General features: G+C 38.2%; 2 protein-coding genes across 4 annotated transcripts; one reads left to right on the top strand and one right to left on the bottom strand.

Moving 5' to 3' along the window:
* Positions 1–335: 335 nt before the first annotated feature.
* LOC141907330 (26S proteasome non-ATPase regulatory subunit 9-like) lies at positions 336–3,924 on the top strand. Its single transcript, XM_074796937.1, has 6 exons — positions 336–497; positions 850–952; positions 2,321–2,511; positions 3,044–3,145; positions 3,239–3,327; positions 3,816–3,924. The coding sequence occupies exons 1-6, from the start codon at positions 393–395 to the stop codon at positions 3,841–3,843; spliced, it is 618 nt and encodes a 205-aa protein (XP_074653038.1). The 5' UTR covers positions 336–392; the 3' UTR covers positions 3,844–3,924.
* A 652-nt stretch (positions 3,925–4,576) lies between these two features.
* LOC141907349 (spermatogenesis-associated protein 20-like) lies at positions 4,577–15,542 on the bottom strand. 3 transcript variants are annotated; one of them, XM_074796962.1, is made up of 16 exons: positions 15,459–15,542; positions 14,420–14,579; positions 14,160–14,261; positions 13,729–13,793; positions 12,965–13,119; positions 11,714–11,860; positions 11,436–11,634; positions 10,592–10,722; positions 9,866–9,970; positions 9,505–9,579; positions 8,987–9,193; positions 8,484–8,676; positions 7,729–7,897; positions 6,874–7,082; positions 5,825–6,024; positions 4,577–4,969 (listed from the first exon to the last, which is right to left on the bottom strand). In XM_074796962.1, the coding sequence occupies exons 2-16, from the start codon at positions 14,470–14,472 to the stop codon at positions 4,718–4,720; spliced, it is 2,262 nt and encodes a 753-aa protein (XP_074653063.1). In that variant the 5' UTR covers positions 14,473–14,579; positions 15,459–15,542; the 3' UTR covers positions 4,577–4,717. The 3 variants fall into 3 exon arrangements, with proteins under 3 accessions (XP_074653063.1, XP_074653064.1, XP_074653065.1); XM_074796963.1 differs by having other exon boundaries at positions 14,420–14,563; positions 15,443–15,536; XM_074796964.1 differs by having other exon boundaries at positions 14,420–14,563; positions 15,459–15,508.
* Positions 15,543–19,520: the final 3,978 nt, after the last annotated feature.

The raw sequence follows: 19,520 nt of genomic DNA on the forward strand, positions 1-19,520 counted from the left end.
CCCACCTCTTTCGGTCTTTTAGACCTTTTGAGCACTGGAATATACGGCGTGGAATTCAGGGCCCGAGACCGGCAGCGCCCCGTGGCGCGGCGTGCGCGACGCCCGGCCACCAGAGATGTCTGATAAATCGAAATATTTTGCAACAAAACCATAGAAATAATAAAACTTTTATCTCTTAAGTCACTTTTTTTGTATTATGTGATATTATCGCTTTTCCCCAGCCCACGCTTCGTAGCAATAACGTTTTATTGAATTGAATTGTTGATGCCGAAGCCGTGTTTTACTTGATTTGAATTGTGTTGAGTATTCAATACAATTCAATTCTCAACATTTCAAGGTCGTAGAGTTTAAAATTGCTGTGTAAAGAAAAAATTTTCAATCGCGGCGAAAAAATGCCTGGACTCGTGGATGAGACGAAATGCAAATTGAAGGAGCTAATGAACAAAAAGGAATCGATTGAAAGTGATATCAAAGAATTAAGTGAGGTTTTAGAGACGGTAAGTAGCCATGGTTGGTAGGAGCTAGTTAGTTACCTAATCCAAATCGTTGTTGGTGGTAGCTTTTTATAATCGGATGGCTTATAGTTATACCATCTGTGGTTTGTGAAAATATCCGATCGTGAAACTACACACAGGGGTCGAACTGCAGTTTGGGTCACCTATCCACTGGGTGGCGCTAGTGTTATTAAAGAATAGTGTTAGTTATGGTAAGGTTAGGTACATAACCGACCATTTAGGGACACCTAAACTGCAGTCATACCTAAAATACTAACTTTTGGGCACAGTAGACATAGGCCTAGTAGGAAAATTGTCGGACTTAAAATAGTGATGATTATTGTCCATTTTGCAGCAACAGAATGTTGGTATGGATGGACCATTAGTCAATGAAGAAAGATATCCCAGATCGGATATCGACGTGTATTCGGTACGCCATGCGAGACACCAAATAATATGTACGTATCAACCGATTGTTAAAATAGTGAGTACAGTGGAACCTCATCCCAAAGAACTGCAGGTCGAGAGAATCTGTTGTTGATCTAGCATCTTATGTCTATTTCAACGTAGCTTTAGAAGGCCATCAATGATTTATACATCACACTGCCGTGTAGTCAGTAACCTGTCTGTGGTTTAGTTTCACGATCGGATATTTTCGCAAACCACAGTTGGTATAAGCCCATCCGATTATAAAAAGCTTACCACCAACGATTAGGTAAATAACAAACTGCCGTGTAGAGGCACTGAAAGGGTTAAAGTTAAGCAGTGGATAGTTGACATACTGATAACCAGAAGTTCATTGTCACCATTGATAGAACACTGTGGGGTCATTCATTTATTACGTACGCATTAGGGGAGGGGGAGGGGTCAATGCAATTGCATACTGTAATGCTTAATTTATATGAAAAAATAGCCGCTTTTGTGTACATGGGGGGAGGGGGGTTGAAAAATTCAAATATTATGTGTACGTAATAAATGAATGAGCCCACAGGGGTTTGACGCTACTAGAAAAGCGTGACGACCGTCTGATAATGATTGTTACGGACCAATTGTTTATCGAAACTTTATAGCGGATAAATAAACAATATAAACACAAGGTATTTCCGTGATATTTTGAATTTATTCGCAGTTCATATTTAGCGCCATTCTCGCGAGATTATCAACAACCCGGAAATAAAATCCAAGCCCATCGTCAAACCCCTGTGAATGAGCCCTGTCCGTGTTGTGACGATGATATAAGAGAAATTCAAAAGTTAAATAGAGAATAAAAGTCCATTGTAATTATGGTATTCATCCATTTGTTATCTTTAACCAACTGGCCGATGGGATTCAGACTCATTGGAATTATAATGCATATTGAATATATTGAATTCTTACATATGATACATGTAATAATGATAATATATTTTCTTATATAGCGTGGTTATAAAATCTTAACCACTGCGCTTAACATTCTAAAACTGCATTATAAAAAGTACAAGTTAGAAAATTGATCACCATAGGTGTTAGTAATAAAAAGAAAAGTTCTCAACAATGCAGGTTTGAGGGCAGAGACAGATGCAGACTCTCTTATGCTATGAGGTAGTTCATTCCAAAGGGTAGGAGCTAAATAGTAAAATGACCTCCCACCAAAAACCTTTTTTTGGCATAGATTTAATTAAAATTGTGGAATCGTTACCTCACCGGTATGAAATTTTCAGTTTGCAAAATTCGGATTAATTGTCGTGATCCGAGTTCCTTCTACAATGAGGTTCCGCGGTACAGTCACAAGTTGTGAGGTATTTTTTGGTGTCGTAACAGATTTTTTTTTATTTCCGCGAAAAAAGGTCTGCAAAACGATTTGAAAGCCGTCATGAAAGAAATCGAAGAAAATCTTCACAAACTTCACGCGGAAGCGAGAGAAAAGACGGTGGATAGCGGGGAAGAGCAGCGGATGGAGATCGGGGCATCGTCGCAGGATTTAAATGCATTCGCTCGCGTCGATAGAGTGGATGAAGGATCGCCTGCCTCTCAATCGGTTAGTGCTTCGGTGTCAAACTTGTTGTTAGTTGCTCATTAGTTTTTCCGATGATTAAACCAGTCAATTTGAGGCAGATCAGGGGCGGATCGAGGAAAATTGAGGGGCCGAGGTCCAAAAGGAATTTTCAGGTAAAGCAGCCATTTCATATCAGGATCCCACCCTTTTAAATGTGTCCGAAAATACGCAATTTCCGAAAAGATGAGTGTAAAATTTGCAGGTTTTAAATATCTTTTACTTGATGAAGAAAAGGGTGACCTCAATGGGAAGGCAGGAGTCCAGACCCCTGAGACCACCCTCTAAATCCGCCCCTGCAGATTTTCAGATGGGGCTTCTCTGCTGAAAAATTTTGAAAATCTATCTATTAGTCTCATTTTCATGGATGCAGAGCGTTTTAGGCACTGATCAACATCCGGATTAATTCAATCGGTCTCAAGTTGTTAATATTGAGCTGGGTCTACCTTATTATTGTTAAGTTTAAAGCTTGTCCATCTGTTCCTTATTATACTTTGTTCGTTCGTATTTCTTTTAGGGTTTGCGAGTAGATGACAAGCTTCTCGAATTCGGATCGGTTAATTCTACGAATTTCCAAAGCCTACAAAATGTGGCTACGGTGGTTCAACATGGCAAAGGGGTACGTAAATAGAAAGTCTTAATACATACTTATGCAAAATGTGAAATTAAATGCTGTATCCTTGATATGATTATTGCGATTCAATTATTACAGCGACCTCTTAACGTGACTGTGATACGCAATACTGAAGTGGTTCACCTGGCTTTGACTCCAAACACTTGGACTGGACGTGGTTTATTGGGGTATGTAAAAGGTTTTGGCCCATTAGCGGTCTGAAACACAAACTACAGTCTACCCTTTAGACATTCACACCATTATTGCCATTAATAACCATGTACTCCGCTAGATTTGACTTAAGTTATTGACGGTTTCTCTTCAACTTGACTGGTAGACTGAATCTATCTCAGCATTTCAGAGTTATCGGTTATAAACAAAATCCACACAGTTGATGATTTTACAATTCGTTTTCAGACATTTTCCCGTTTTCACTATACTTCATCATCAGATAAAATAAAAATAAAATCATAATGGTATACAGTAGTTAGAAATATAGACTATGGAAGTATAAAGACATTTTCTCTCAGAGCGGGAAGTGTATTTTGACAAATATAACCTACCAACAGATTGCATCATTTATGAAAAAGCGATTATTACAGGCTGGCCAAAGTGCCCCTTGGAACTCTTGTCTCTTCAACAACTTACTGTGTATATTAATTATTTCCTATTTCAGATGTAACATCGTACCCATTACAAGGTGAATTCAATGAAGAAAAATCTTCTCCCCAAGATTGACAATTTATTCTGTAAATCTATTCAATTAACTTATATTAAAGCCATGATCATTTCGTTTTATAAAACACGAATCTTGTTTTTATTATTGGACAGTAAGGTGGAAATCTGATCAAAATTTGTTAACCCGCTACTGCCCGTTTTACTATAGGTTCTTACTGGAGTTATTTCTATGTCACTTGTACTGGTCTTTAGCTGTGTGTTGAGCCTGGTCCCAGATAAGACCAGCTGAAGACAGTTCAGTGGTGATGATGCGTCTCCATGTGGTTTTGAGGGGGCCACGCCTACATCTACCCAGGAGGGGTCGCCATCTCTGTGCAATTTTTGGGATACGGGACTGACTCATCCTGAGGATGGTCCGAACCAGTTCAGTCTTCTACGCTCAATTTCAACTTATAGACTTAGGCTATAGTATTGGTCATTCTGAACAAATTCAAATTGGTTATCCTGTTGGGCCAGAATAGGTGACATGTTTTTCAAAGGCATCGATTGTGGAAGGCGTCAAGTTTGTCCGTGTCACTTTTGATGATTCGCCAACATTCCGCTCCTTAAAGAAAAACTGACTGCATATTGCTGTTACACAACCTCTTTTGTCTTGCGACTGTACAGCTGGGTGTTTAGAGACTAAGAAGACCCAAAATCAGTTAAAGATATCTTTCTTCATACTTTCCATACGATATAATTTATTTTAAATTTACATGCATTATCATTATTTTTAATTTAGTAGCCTAGTTTCAAAGCAACAATTCCATTCATTAACATACCAGTAGTGAAAACTTTAAATATTCAAAAAAGTCACTCAAAAACAATAAGATTCAAAAATACATGTATTCTGAGCACATATTAATTCAAGACTAGTTTTTCCAATTCTTGCAGGTCATTTACTGGCAATGAACAAGTAAAGTTTTCGCACACGTAAGCCGTAGGTTTCCCTTCTTTTTGCGACAAATGCTGCAGAATATCGAGTCTTTCGTAGAGAAAATTCTCCTCTGCGCCGTTCGCCAATATTACGATTTTATTCGGTAAGAAGTGCGAACCGATCAAATTGACCATCGCTTGCGTTTCTTCGTCCTCTCGCTTACCGACGATAATAATCTGAAAACGTCGGACATAAATATGGGCATATGGAAAAAGAATCTACGTGAGTACCTCGCACGCAGGTGGAACCACCAGGAATTTAAAATAGTTATATAGTTATTAGGTACAGAAATTATAAGTAGGGAATAATTTGGTCAAAGGAATGCGATCAACAGGATGTGGGGGTTTGAGTAAGCAGGATCTGTGTGGACCGTGATGGAAACCAGATGTTGGCTGCATCACAAGATCCTCCAGACATTAGAAAGAGATTAGAGGGACAAAGGGAGTCGAGCTAGAGATCTTGTAGAGGCAAGATGTATATTAGAGCCTCGACATTTCTGTAAGAATATCATCAAGAATGAAATATATCATATTAAGAACAGAGTTTTGTTATGAGAATCTAAGGATCCAAGCCAACTACATCTCATGAATGGACCAGGGACATCAAGAATCCTCGGCCAAAACACAACAATAGGAGGGGTCCCAAATTTCCTAGGCTAAGTCGTGTATACATTATGGTAGATGATTATTGCAAGCGCTGTTCGTGAAATTCCCCAAGAAAATTTTCTGAGCATCCAGAGTGATTCTAGAACAAGATTACTGTGCAATTATGTTATCCCGGCAAAAAATAAGGGGGACGGCCCCTTAATTCACCCCTGGCTCATTGTGACAGGGTACCAGACCTCATTATAGAAATAATCATCAAAATTCCCCAAATAAATGAGCAAGTATTTCATTGATTTCAGGAATCCGAGAATACTATATCATGAATTCAATTATAACTTTTCAACATTTCAATTAAAAATTCATTATCGACCTCAAACAGTGACCAGCCTACAGACTAACCACGTAAAAATATAAATACATAGGTACCTGTTTTGGAGAGCCGAGGAAAGAAATCAGTCCGCACATCATTTCTGGCACAGCCATTGGAATTTTTTCGAGTCGATCGCCGTACAATTTGAGCATCTTTTCTGCTTTCGCGAGAAGGTCTTTTCTGTCGAGCAAGTTACCGAGGCGAACCAGATTTCCAGTGGCGACGGAATTGGCGCAGGGTTCCGCACCATCTTGATCTTTAACGACAACATTTTTTAGATATAATGACAATTTAGTAGCTGGGATAATTTGGTATATATCATATCGCTTCTGGCAATTGTTACTAAAACTATGCACTACTAAAAGGAAGCAACCCCTTTTAAATGTTATGGCATACTTGCTTACCACGGTTCTCCTATTTTCAATTTTAGGTTACATGCCTAATGTCTTACTCAGGGTTCATAGTTGTCAGGCCTTGGTTAAAATCAACAATTACGTATCATCATCAGTGAAAATCAATATTCTTTTTATCAAATACGCAAGCCATCAACAACTGTCACGCCGAAACTTGAGTCGCATACTACACATTTGATAACAAACGTAATGAAAAGGCTTTGTCGATTGTATTGATAATTGGCACTTAATATGTACTTTAACGGGCCTACATTGCTTGTTCTAGGTCGGCGATGTGTAACTTAAGGGTGGGGAAAATGAAATTGGGAAACCTGTATCAACCCTGGAACATGTATCTTGAATCTAACTAGTCGAAATAAATAATTTGTTAGGCCACACCAAAAAAAAAATCATGTTTCTCGTGCTGGGCAATCACCAAAATGGGTAGGTCGGTAGGGAATTTTTAAGGAAGGGAATCAAGTCGTCTTGGTGCCGACATCACGATTTCACGAAAAAGAAAAAATATTTACGAGAATGAAGAGCTTTGTAGTCGGTCGGCCACTTATATATTTTTGAAAATAGTTATTTCATCCACAATTTTGAAATAGGGTCAGTAGGCAATTTTATTTTATTTCGAAAATAATTATTTGAAATGACGAAATATTGGGTCGGTCAGGCCCAAGAAACAGGGTTTTCTTTTGGTGTGGCCTTACCGTCTTTCATTCGAAGAACGAGCGATTTATCGGCTAATCCCGTGCTGAAGTAAGCACCATTCGAAGTATCCCAGAAAATATCATCCTGCATTTCTTGTAATTCTTCGGCCCATTTCAACAGACGACTGTCGAAGTTAGACTCGTAGAGATCTAGCAACCCGTGGATTAGAAACGTGTAATCGTCCACAAATCCTTCTATTGGTTCCGCCCTGAAAACATGATGCATTCTCATGAGTACAGGTCGATGTAATCTGGTTCATAAAGGGTCTGGGCTTATATGAAATTCCAAATTACCGAGCAATATTTTTCATGCTTTTTACTGGAACAAATATTGGTCCACTGACAAGTGCTAGTTTGGGAAGGTAGAGTTGACTCATTCAAAACAATCTACAATTCGACTAATATTTCAACTTGACTTGAAAGTAAATCAGGTAGCCTAGCTTAGTCAGTTTTGATGGAACATGCCAATAAAAGTCTTATTAGGATAAGAAAAGACTGGCACTTGAACTAAAACATCGTTTTTTAACCCATTTCAAACTGTATTGAAGGACACCAAAAAGTCTTCATTGAAATGGGTTAGATAAAGAAAAGTGACTCCCATTTTGAGGTATGTACTACCAAAAATAACTGAGCTAGGCGACCGGATGTGCTCTCAAGTCAAGTTACTTCAGACTTGATTGAATGAACCAAATTCTTCATAATTCCGTAATTCATTAAAATTAAATGCTATTCAAGGCCTTAAAAAGATTTTCTCAATTCACAGCTATTTCTCACTTCGAACGCATGTAAATAGCCCTCTACGATACGGACGTTACTACGAAAAACAACGTTTCCTTCGACGATCTCGTAACTTACAAATGAACGATGTTTCCATCCTGGTCGCAGTAACAACTTCGTAAAAGTCTCTTCGTTTCGTCGTCGTACAAATGACGATGCACAAATTCGGCGGCTAACTCGGCTCGATTAGTGTACTCTTCACGCGAAAACGCTTGACCACATTTAGCGAATGCCGATATCATCAGACCTTGAACGAGACAGAGACGGATATAGATTTTTTTCAACCCTCAACCAGGTGAGGTCGTGTTCGATGTTTCTTTGATTCCAATTAAGGGGATTTGAGAGGCTTCGCACCCATGAAGCCTCGATTGATGGCGGCTTTAAACCTGCTGGCCCCTACACCTCTCTCACTGCTTGTTGACCAGTCATAGTAATAAGCGCTCATAATTATAGCCATAGTAATATGTGTACCGCCATTACATTGATGACTTGCACTTAGTACCAGCAAATCGAATTGGGACATTAAAATACTAGAGACAAATTCAAGTAATCTGATGACTTTGATAATGATGACTTGAGCGTGATTGACTGTAGATTGATTATTCAATGAATAGAAATATCAACATGTGTAATAGGTTTTAGAACAATTCCAGGTAAACGAAGGATTTTCGAATCATGATTGTTGAATCCACGACTCAGAATAAATAAGTACCAGTAAATCATTATTATATGTTAACTTATCTCCCCTTCAAAACAAATAAAATCTGATAAAACTAAACCGTAGGATCTGATATTTCATACCAGCATTTTGAAATGATTAGAAATAAAAGTACCATTCCAGGCGGTGACGATCTTGTCATCCAGGTGAGGTCGAGGTCGCTTCAGACGTTCTTTCAGTAAGATCTCTCGACTTGTCTGCAACAGTTCCTTGACTTGATCGACGCCGAGATTAAAATATTCAGCAGTTTCTTCGACAGTCGACACTTCCATCAATACGTTCTTCAGCCTCAATTCGTCATGAGGATCCTGTCGAGAGAAATTCATTATGAAAACCATAAAACTCGATCTACTCGAATCGGGTCCATTATCTTATCTTAGTTCCCTCGCCGAGCAAGGTATGCACTTTTTTCCATGAAAATTCCCCGAGTAAATCCGAGGAATTTCTTGGTTTAAAATGTTTTCCAGGATTTTTCCCAAAAGTGTTCCCTGATTTTTTTCTATATTTTTTCCCTGATTCCCTAAGTTTTTCAGGTTTTCCAGGTCAGTGGCCATCCAGCCGAGAATTTGATTTTGATCAGGTAAGGTATCAATCTGCTGCCTGGGCTCCGCCCCATACCTGCATCGGGTCCACATTTCCAGTTTCTTGAACGTCGTAATGATGTGAAAAAACATCGGCCAGCGGAACATCGACGGACGGTATCTTTTCGGCTAAATGGCGCTGGATTTCGTCGTAAGACCACACGCAAAACGCACCTTCTTTTTTCACGGTATCTTCCGCCGTCGGTAAAGAATCCGCATCTTCAGCACTGTAGAAACCTCCTGTCTACAAAGGAACGAGTATCGATCGAGTCAAAATACGAATAATCTCCAGTTAAACTGGATTAGCCTTATTAAATTCTGCGTTCCGCAGTTGTTCTCTGTCAAAATCTGACTCTTTAACTATCGGTAATTTAAACTGTAGTCTACAGTTTAAATTACTGATAGTTAGAGTCAAGTTTTGCGAGTCGATACATTCTACAGTAGAATGCATCTTAACCTTAATGTGAAATAAATGGAACTGAGCTAAATCTAACTTCGGAGTCAAACTTAAATGAGATCTTTGGAACTGGGTCCCGTCGATATACAATTGCTCACCTTACTACTGAGATCCCTATTGACATAATGAAGTATGTCTTGAGCAGTCTCTTTGAAATGAGTATTCTTGGTCAACTGCAATCATCAACAAAACAACTTTCATGTAAATTGAGTATACTTAGAGTGGTGATAAATGTCTTAACATATTGTGGTTTTAGTTCATTTTTTCACACCTTCAATTAAGGGCCTGAACACAGTGAAACGAAGCTTCTGACTATCAGAATTTGGATAAATAGTGATAATGCATGAGTGTCTGGGTTGCAGGCAGGATAATGATAGAATAAGAATTTGTATTCTAATAGTGTTGGTTTTTTATTTGGGAGCTAAATTCTGATCAAAAACTGATATAAATGATACATACTTGATAGGCTTCTGCATAGACGACTGCTAATTGAGCCTGGTCGTACAACATTTTCTCGAAATGGGGCACGTGCCATTCTCCGTCAGTCGAATAACGATGGAAGCCCTGAAAATGAAACGCATATAATACATATTGCGAGTCCTCATAGGCCTCATTCCGCAGATATAGTCACACTGGCGGATCTAGGCAATCATATGAAATGTCCGTATTGGCCTTAAAATTTTTTTTTGAGTGACCTTTCAACAAATCAACAATCAACTTTTAAAGGCTCTTTGTCGAAAGTTCACAATTTTGCAGGAGAAAAATCCGAAAACACATCAGGGTGGCCACTTTCCGCACATATACAAATTACCTGCCTTTTCCCTGATTTTTCCACCTTATAACACAAAATTCCCTGAGTGAATCCAATAAATTTCTCGTTTTGAAATGTTATATTCTAATCATTTCTTATCATTCTCATTATTATCTTCAATCATTTCTTAGAATCATATATCCGAATTCCCTGAGTTTGCCAGGTTTTTTTGTGCAAAATTTGTGTTTTCCCAGATTTTCCAGGTCGGTGGCCAACCTGCACTTTCTGTCAAATCGAAGGCACAATTCTGTTGAAAATATGATACCCGATATTTTTCTGTGCAAGAATGCACACTTCTTATTATCAATTCACCATAAAAACTCAATACGACCCTCAGATTTGATCACCTGAATCAGCAACTTTCTGAAGCTTACCTGACCGACGTGATCGTGCATGCCGCCTTTAGCCATCATCTTCAACGTATGACTGACCATAGATGAGATTTCGATCTTTTCGACCTCGTCGCTGCTGCCATGTAACATTCTCATCAGAAATCGCAGATTAACTGTAACAAAATTCTTCGTAAATCAAACAAGCCATAGGCAACAATGGTTCTCGGGCTCAGGCGCCAACTCCGAAATTACCAAGTGTTAGTTCCCATTATATTTTGGATATGTTGTATCTGGGGCAAATAGCTAAATTTTGTCAAGACTTCCTTTGAATTTCGACCTTGTTCCTCAGTTATGAGGTCATCTTCAAGGTCACGTTGTTGAAAAACAAGAGTTTATAACGCCTAGTTCTGCCGCTAGGTGACGCACTTGGCCCATTCTTTGCAATGCACAACTACAGACCCCCATACTAACATTGTACCCAAGTTTCATCAAGACCGACCCATTATTAACGAAGCTAAGTAGCGGAAAGCCAGACATAAAGACCCACACACAGAGACAGATTGACAGTACGAGAATAAGGATCTAATGGAAGCCTGAGAACAAAAAAAATTACATATGGAGGTAGCATTCAAGTTAAACCAGTCAATGGGAATAGAGTGCAAAGCTGATAAAAGCGACATTTACTTGAAAGCAAAGCAACTACTGTGAACCCCCAATATACCGCCCTCCCATATACCGCCAGGTTTTCTCAATAAACATCTCTATACAAATACATAGTAAAACACCTCCGATATACTGCCATACTCTCTATACCGCCAAAATCGGTCTGCACTGATGTGGGCGGTATATCAGGGGATTACCGTATATCATTTTGATATTTCTATACCTGGCTGTGGAAATTTCGGAGCATTGCCAAAGCCACCGAATTCCGGATCGTACGTTTTCGAAAGCTGCTGAAAACACAACGCGATGCAGTTTTCAGACGGGACAGATTGCTCACTATCGACTGCGGGGTTGTTCAACTTCTTCAATGCTTCGAGGATTTCTGAGCCCTGCTTTTGAAATTTGGCTGGATCCTCTCGCCACTGCGGGTAAAAACAACAATTCACACGGTAAGCGCCATTTTATACAGATTTTCAATTTTCGTATGACGTAATTACAAACTTTTTGCGATATATTCTTGAGCACGGTTGAGAATCCTGGCCGACCGTAGTAGACATCGTCTGGAGGAAAGTACGTTCCGCCGATAACTGGCTTTAAATCCGGAGTCAGCCAAACACTCATCGGCCAGCCACCTCGACCAGAGGTTGCCTGAAATCGAAAGGACACAAAATATAAAAAGATCTCAACTAGTATTCAAACGCATGATTTTCACACTTTACTTAAATTCAAAATTCACAAGTTTTTCATAAGTATTTCATGGGCGATTTTTCGATTTTCCCAGATGGAAATGGGGACCTCCATATATGATCATACTACAGAGACGTCATCATCTTAATGGTGACTGATTGAAAAAGGTGACTTTCAAGAAAAATTGCCGAAGAAAGTTGTTATTGCCAAATGCGACATTAAGTGTTAAACGAATATCGCAAATAATTTGCAGATTTAGGCGAAAATTCATGAAATTCCAAAATATTTACAAATTGGGCAATTGTCTAATCGAATAAGTACCATAACTTATTTAAAATTCACAAGTCATTAGAATTGAATATAGCAAACCCCTCCAAACTCAAACCAATTGGCATCAGTTATTTTTGTTTTGAGTTAAGCAATAGTTCAAGTAAAACAATATGAATCGATATAATTGATTTCAATTGCAATGATTCTAAGATTCGAGATAAGCGATTATTCAACATGGAAGCTGTGTAAACTAATATCAATCTCAGTAGTTAATGAGTAAAACCTGCAGTTGATGATTTGACAATTAATTTTCTGGCAAATGAATCAATGGTAGATCACAATATCCGTGATAAAACGATACGAGTAAAGTCCCACAATAAAAGAATTAGATGATAAAATGTTTATCAAAACATATAAGAAATATTTCGGGTGGTTACTACCACCCTTCTTCAGTCTAAAATTTTAGACTGAAGAAGGGTGGTAGTTTTAGACATTCGTTCATTTTAGACTGAAGAAGGGTGGTAGTAACCACCCGAAATATTTCTTATATGTTTTAATAAACATTTTATCATCTAATTCTTTTATTGTGGGATTTTACTCATAATTTTCTGACAGTTTTGGCTCAGTTTTTTCATTTCTCTGATGATAAAGTTAAGTCAAAACTTGGAAACTATCAGAATAAACTGTTAACTTATCAACTATGGGATTTGCTCTTTAAAACCAAATAAATCAAAATTTGGACGGATTTTTTCGACATGGTGCATCGAGCCACAGATGACCCAGCACGACGTTTACCTGAACGAAAGCCATATAGATTTTGTCCACATCGGGTCGTTCCTCGCGATCGACCTTCACGCAAACGAAATTCTCGTTCATGATCTTCGCGACGCCTTCGTTCTCGAATGATTCTCTTTCCATAACGTGGCACCAATGACAGGTCGAGTAACCAACTGCAAAAGTAATTAATGCCTGCTGTATTTTTAGTTTAGAAGAGTTTTACGTCCCAACTGCAAGTACAGTGTGTAACTCTAGTACGTCTTAAGAGACGGCCAGGGCATTTTTACTGGTTGTTATGGCTCACAACCTGACTAAGTAAGCTGAGGTTAGTCCATGTACGTGTCTCGACAGCTAACGCCAGAGGTGGTTTCGAACTAGGGACCTCTTGGTTCCCAGCCCTCCACTCAACTAACTGAGCTAACTGCACAGGACATTATAATTGTGTAGTAAACACAGGCCATAGGGCCCTCCAAGCGGGCCATATAACTAAGTGGACCTAAACCAAATCAGCATTTTTCAGCCTAAGGCACCGCCCCTTTCATTTCAACTTTTTTTTGTAACATAGGTAGTATGTCTTGAGCAGTCTTCATTTGTAATACATACATTACACAGATGTAGGGTATTAGAAACTTTTGAATAAACCAGAAATAGGGACAACTTCATTGGCAAATTGCGGACCTTTACTCTGAAGAATGAAAAAGTCTGCAAAATGGAAGCTAATCGGTCCCGCCAGATTTGAACTGATTCTACTGATATCTCGAGTAATCTATTTCGATACATACCTGATAAGAATATCAACTTGTTCTCATCTACTGCTTTACGAAAAGCCTCTTCTCCCCAGGGGTACCTAGATATTAACACGTTGACTTAAAATACCGTATACCGAATGAAAAGAGAAATAGTATGTTCCTAAAGTGACATCAACAACAAAAGAATAAATACCACGCAGGGGTGGATTGAAGTTGCCCTTTTCATCGAGACAGTGATCATCAAAATCTGCCAATTTTACACTCTGCCTTTCCGAAATTGTATATTTTTGGACGCATTTCAAAAATACCAAATAGGCCTACCGAGGTTGGGACCCCGATATAGAAGCCTATGAAATGGCTATCTGAAAAAGTGCCTTTTCTCTTCTTCCATGGGCCCCAGCCTTCCAAATTTCCTAGATCCGCTGAAAAGTATTTGTTCAAAATTTTAGCAATAAAGGACATACCAATCGACCGGATTTGATGCATGCTGCAATAAATAGGGCGACCGTTCCTTTGACAATCTATTGACAGCATTTCTTTGTTGGTTAGTCGACAAAGCCATCCTCCTGAAACAAGGTTTATTGAATAATATCATTGCTCATGACAAACCCTTATTCATATTCATTGAAACAATTCTGTTCCCGGTTTTGAATATTGGTCGGCCTACCAGTGTTCATTTAGGCTAATTATTTACCAGTTACTTCTTATCCCATACTGCACTTACGTTGTAATGACCAAGCGCCGTAAAACCCTGTTCGTAAAATTTGCCAGAAACATCCGTCACGAGTGGCCCAGTGGGCGGAGCAAATCCAATACAGCAAATACAGTTGTTGGCATTAGATGGTCAGTTGATCGTGAAAGGGCATCACTTAAATTATTAGGATCTACTGAATCAAAAAGGCTTGTCAGTGAAAAATCTCTTAGGGCTTAAGACACCATTTGGCTTACTCCAGAATCTTAGGATAAGAAAATTTGCTAATGTATCCTTGCTTCTTGGGTAGTACGTCAACTTTTGTCCTCCATTTAGACCACATGGGCTCGTATACTAGGCCTACCAGACCACATGGGCTAGTATAGTCTAGTACCTAGCCGTTGTTCCTCAAACAACGTTGTAGGGAACCGTAACAACGACTGGTATTCAGACTAGGGCTAGTATAACTATCAGAGTTATAGAGTAGGTAGTGCAAAAACGATAATCTTTTAATCCAGTATCTTTTTATATACATTATAGACACTGGATTAACAGATCATCCTTTTTACACTACTTACAACTCTGATAGATAGTTATACGAGCCCCTGTGATTTAGACCCCCAGCTTATTCTAGATGACTATGAGCCCCCTCTGGATAGTCTAGTAGTATCTAGCTGTTGTTCCTGTCACCAAGAACCTTATGTCTGATGTTAGGGAGCACAGTTGGGTACACTAAATAAAATTGTAGGGCACCCGACACAGATCATTGACACTGACTGTGGATACAACCACTTCCAGGACTGGGTGAACTGTTTCCCAAACTACTGTTGTAGGGAATCATTGCAATGTCTGGTATTCAGACTACTCTCTGGACTGTGTGTGTTTGCTCCACTACGACACAACACCACACAGAAAGACCCGTCCCGAGCAAGAACAAGCAAGAAGAAGAAAAGGATCCGGGAAATTATTGACACAACTCTTTCTAATTTTATGCCCTGACATACTTTGAGGACACTTAAATTTGAAAGTATATGTTGTTTGGCACAGTTAACATACACTCTGAAGTAAATACCCCGCTTAATTGTTGTAAAAATCAGAAAAATATATTAGATTTTTCTGCAGTGTAAATTGTCCGTAAATTGTCGCTCGACGACCTTGAAAACGTCTCGGAAATGAAATGAAGGGTTCGCTGTGTAGACTGGTTACCGGTCTTGGACAGGCAACCAGTCTATGTATAGTTGTGGTCACTTTTGCGCGAAATACAAACTACTTCAGACACACGTGCCACGACGCCGTGCCGAGCCGATCGTTCTTCGAATCAATCATCAAAACCTTACTTCTAAATGTTTACTACGAATGCAACATGGCCCGATCGTATTGAAAAGTTTGATCCCATGGAACATCTATGAAAGTTAATATGATTCTCGAATTTCGTCAAAACTAGAAATTATCATAATGAGATAAAATGTGTACATTGTATCAGTTTTGATTGTGTTACTTGCTGTTCATTACACCAATCTCAAATTCTCACTGTCAAACTCTTTAGGCAAAAACTGTGTTCAATTGTTCTTTTTTGAATTGATATATCTAATCTATCCCCAGAAATATTCAACATCAAATATGTTCATCCATATTTAAAGCCTGTGTTTCGTGGATTTCATTCAATAGTGAAATTCGCTGTAAGATTCCAGCAAATAACTATTATGTAGTATTGATTCAAGATGTTTCGAAGATATCATAATGTATGGCTGTGGATAGCAACATTTCTTAAATCTATTTGATTTCATTCTGTGCACAGGTTCGCTGTATTTCAACATATGACATTATGCTCCAATGAACTTCTATGAACTCAGTGACGTGACCTTGAGGACATTGTTTGACAATAGCTAGAATGTTTCCAACTGACCCACTGGTCCACACAGAGAACTACGTGACTCTATAATGTTTCAAAACTGATCCATTATGGTGAGTAAAAACCATTGATATCTTTTTGCAGTTTAAGGTAATTAATTCTATCCTCCCTGGTTTTTCATTTCTAAACTGATAGTATGAAAAGAACATAAGCCTTTTTGATAAGTCAAATAAGAAGCCCTGATGTGTATATTTAGAAACAAGCGCATTGAAGCGTTTTGATCTCGGGTCATTCATAAACAAGTGATGGACTATACCATTTATGCGGTTTGTGAAAGAATTTTAAATGCATTTGAAGCATTGCTATTTCTAATCAGAACCAGCAAGTTGATCAGATGAATATTTGTATTGTGGCCAGAAAACACATTTGATGTGTTTAAAGGCAACGTGTATTGTTATTAGTTATTAAATTTAGAGCTTTTACTGTTTGAGTTGATGCATTTTGAAACGTTAACACAGAAAATTGGTACATGATACATTTAATCCTTCTTAGAATGATATATTTATCTATCTGTTCACTGAGGGTATTTTGAATCTTTTTTTCGTTGTAATTCTAAACATATTTCTTCATTTGGATTTTTTTCAATAATCATGATACAACACACAAGCAACTAGATCAACATAATTTTTCGATATCGAGTATTGAGGCTTTACTTTACGTAACATTTATATTTCTTTCTTTCACGCGCTTGTCTATTCAAGATGAGCTCATGCAGAAACGTTCTAAAATATATTTCGAAATGATTTCTTGTAATTTTAAGGAAGCTATTTAAATGCAAACTCTTCTGGTTATATTTAGCCGTGAGTATGTCAAAGCAATCACTTCATCAGGACACAATGTACCTTGTTTTAGATAAGAAAAAAAAGAACATAGACCTTTAAAGACAAGTCCTATTACACATAAATGCTTTCATAATAATGATGATTATAATAAATGATAATAATAGTAATAGTAATAGTAATAGTATCAATCGCAATCGCAATAGTAACAGTAATCATAATCGTAAAGACAAATTCATGTCGCTCGTCAATTTTGAAATAAACAAAGCAAAACGTTTCTAAATCACTGGACAATCGCGTCAACGGTTCAAGGAGCATAAAATATCTTGTAAAAGATTTCTTTTAGGATATTTGAAGCATTTCAATTCCTAATCATCATAGCCAGCAACTTGAATTGATGTATGTTTATTTTGTAGTTACCTGTACAATACTATAAACATTTGAAAGAAACATGTGCCATATCTTTAAATGGTGAAATCTTTTTTAGTTAATGAACAAAATGTGCACCTTTATGAGATGAAACCTCATTCCCTACAAAAAGATGAAATCTTAGACGAATAGCTACATGTTCGCAGTGAAATCTACAGTCACCTATGGTGAACGTACAAAAATGGATCTGTTTTTGAGTTTCCTCTCCATTTAAATGTTTTATCATCCTTTTCACTAATTTTTCGGCAGGTTTTGCAAGTCCTCTCTCTCTCTGCACTGTTTTCAGTCCCGTTCAGATCATTCTGGTTTCAACCCACCGTAATTGCTGAAACTTCAATTCTCGAAAATTTTCCGGTGATGATTCCAGAGTTTAACACAATTTAGTGTAGGCAATTACATCATTGGTTCATAGCATGACAGCACTCCCAGACTTCACAGACAAAATACAACACTATCGGCAATCATAATTCACTCATTTAATTTTGAAAAAAAAACAAATCGCTCCATTTTTAAGATGAAATCTCTGAAGATTGAATGACCAAAGTGCCTCAAGACTACACACTGTCAAGGTAGGTTTCAGTGCGAAAAATATGACATATTGGATGAATAACTACATCTCCTCATTGTAATCTAGTGTCGTCAACTATGGCAAGCACGAACATACATACAAAAAATGCATTTGTTTTTGGGTCTCCTCTCTCTCTTCTCTGTATCGGGAATCTAACTCCACAGCCTGAAACCTTCACGGCCGCCAACCCGACTGATGGCTTCAAGCCCGACTGTATGACGCTGAACAGGAAATGTATCGGTCAGACAGGGTCAGTTGGTGGTTTCCTGGCCTTGGTTTGATGAATTTTGCCAGTGCGCTACGCCGGTGCGAGCCAGATACTGGTCCAGGGTTCACACGGTTTTCATCGGTAGGTCTGGAGAGGGGGCTAGACTATCCAGCACGGGCCGCTGTCGGGAGGAGTCAGCTAAAGTTAGTGAAGGGCTGCAACATTTCTCAGAGAGTCATTACATTTGGACCCTTTTTACTGTTTAATTTGACTTATTTGAAGCATTTGCGCAGAAAATCAGTTTCGAAATTAGAATATTTACTTACGATGATACGCTTTAAAAAGTATCATTCGGGATATTTTTGAACACATAATCTCTGATTAATAAGCTACGTTATAGATTTTGGCAGACAACACTCAAACTTTACAGATAAATGTACAACTCGATCGCCCCATTTTTAAGATGAAATGTCACAGTGCATCAAGACTACAGAACAGTATAAGGTAGGTTTAAGCGAAAAGATGAAATCTTAGATGAATGACCACATGCCCCCGGTGTAATCTACTGTCACCTATGGCGATCATCCATAGAAAAATGGATTTGTTTTTTTTTTGTCACCTCATGCTCTTTGAGTTTATTTTCGGCAAGTTTTGCGTTGCAAGTCCCCTGGCCTAACTCTTTGCACTGTTTTCAGTAGTCCAGTTCAGATCAGTCTGTTTTCAGCCCAAGGATATTTATCTGGTCATTATTGCAGAAACTTCAGTTAGTCCTCGAAAATTTTCCAGTGATGATTCAAGTGTTTAACACGATTTAGTGTAGGCAATTACATCATTGGTTCATAGTATGACAGCACTCCCAGACTTCACAGACAAAATACAACACTATCAGCAATCATAATTCACTCATTTAATTTTGAAAAAAAAACAAATCGCGCCATTTTTAAGATGAAATCTCTGAAGATCGAATGACCAAAGTGCATCAAGACTACAGTGTCAAGGTAGGTTTAGGTGCGAAAAATATATATCCCATATTGAATTAACTCGTTATGTGCTGTAAATAGAAATTACAAAATATTCTAACATTCATAGATAATCTTAAGAATTTTTGTCTATGAAAATATTCAGTGAGGAGTTTGTAAATATGAAATTCAATCTGAAGCCTCATTCTGTGACATTTATTTCATGATAAATACACCGACTTCAAATTAGAATTCAAAATATATGGAATCCATCAAAAA

Source organism: Tubulanus polymorphus, chromosome 6 (assembly GCF_964204645.1).
Source record: "Tubulanus polymorphus chromosome 6, tnTubPoly1.2, whole genome shotgun sequence".
Lineage (NCBI taxonomy): Eukaryota > Metazoa > Nemertea > Palaeonemertea > Tubulaniformes > Tubulanidae > Tubulanus > Tubulanus polymorphus.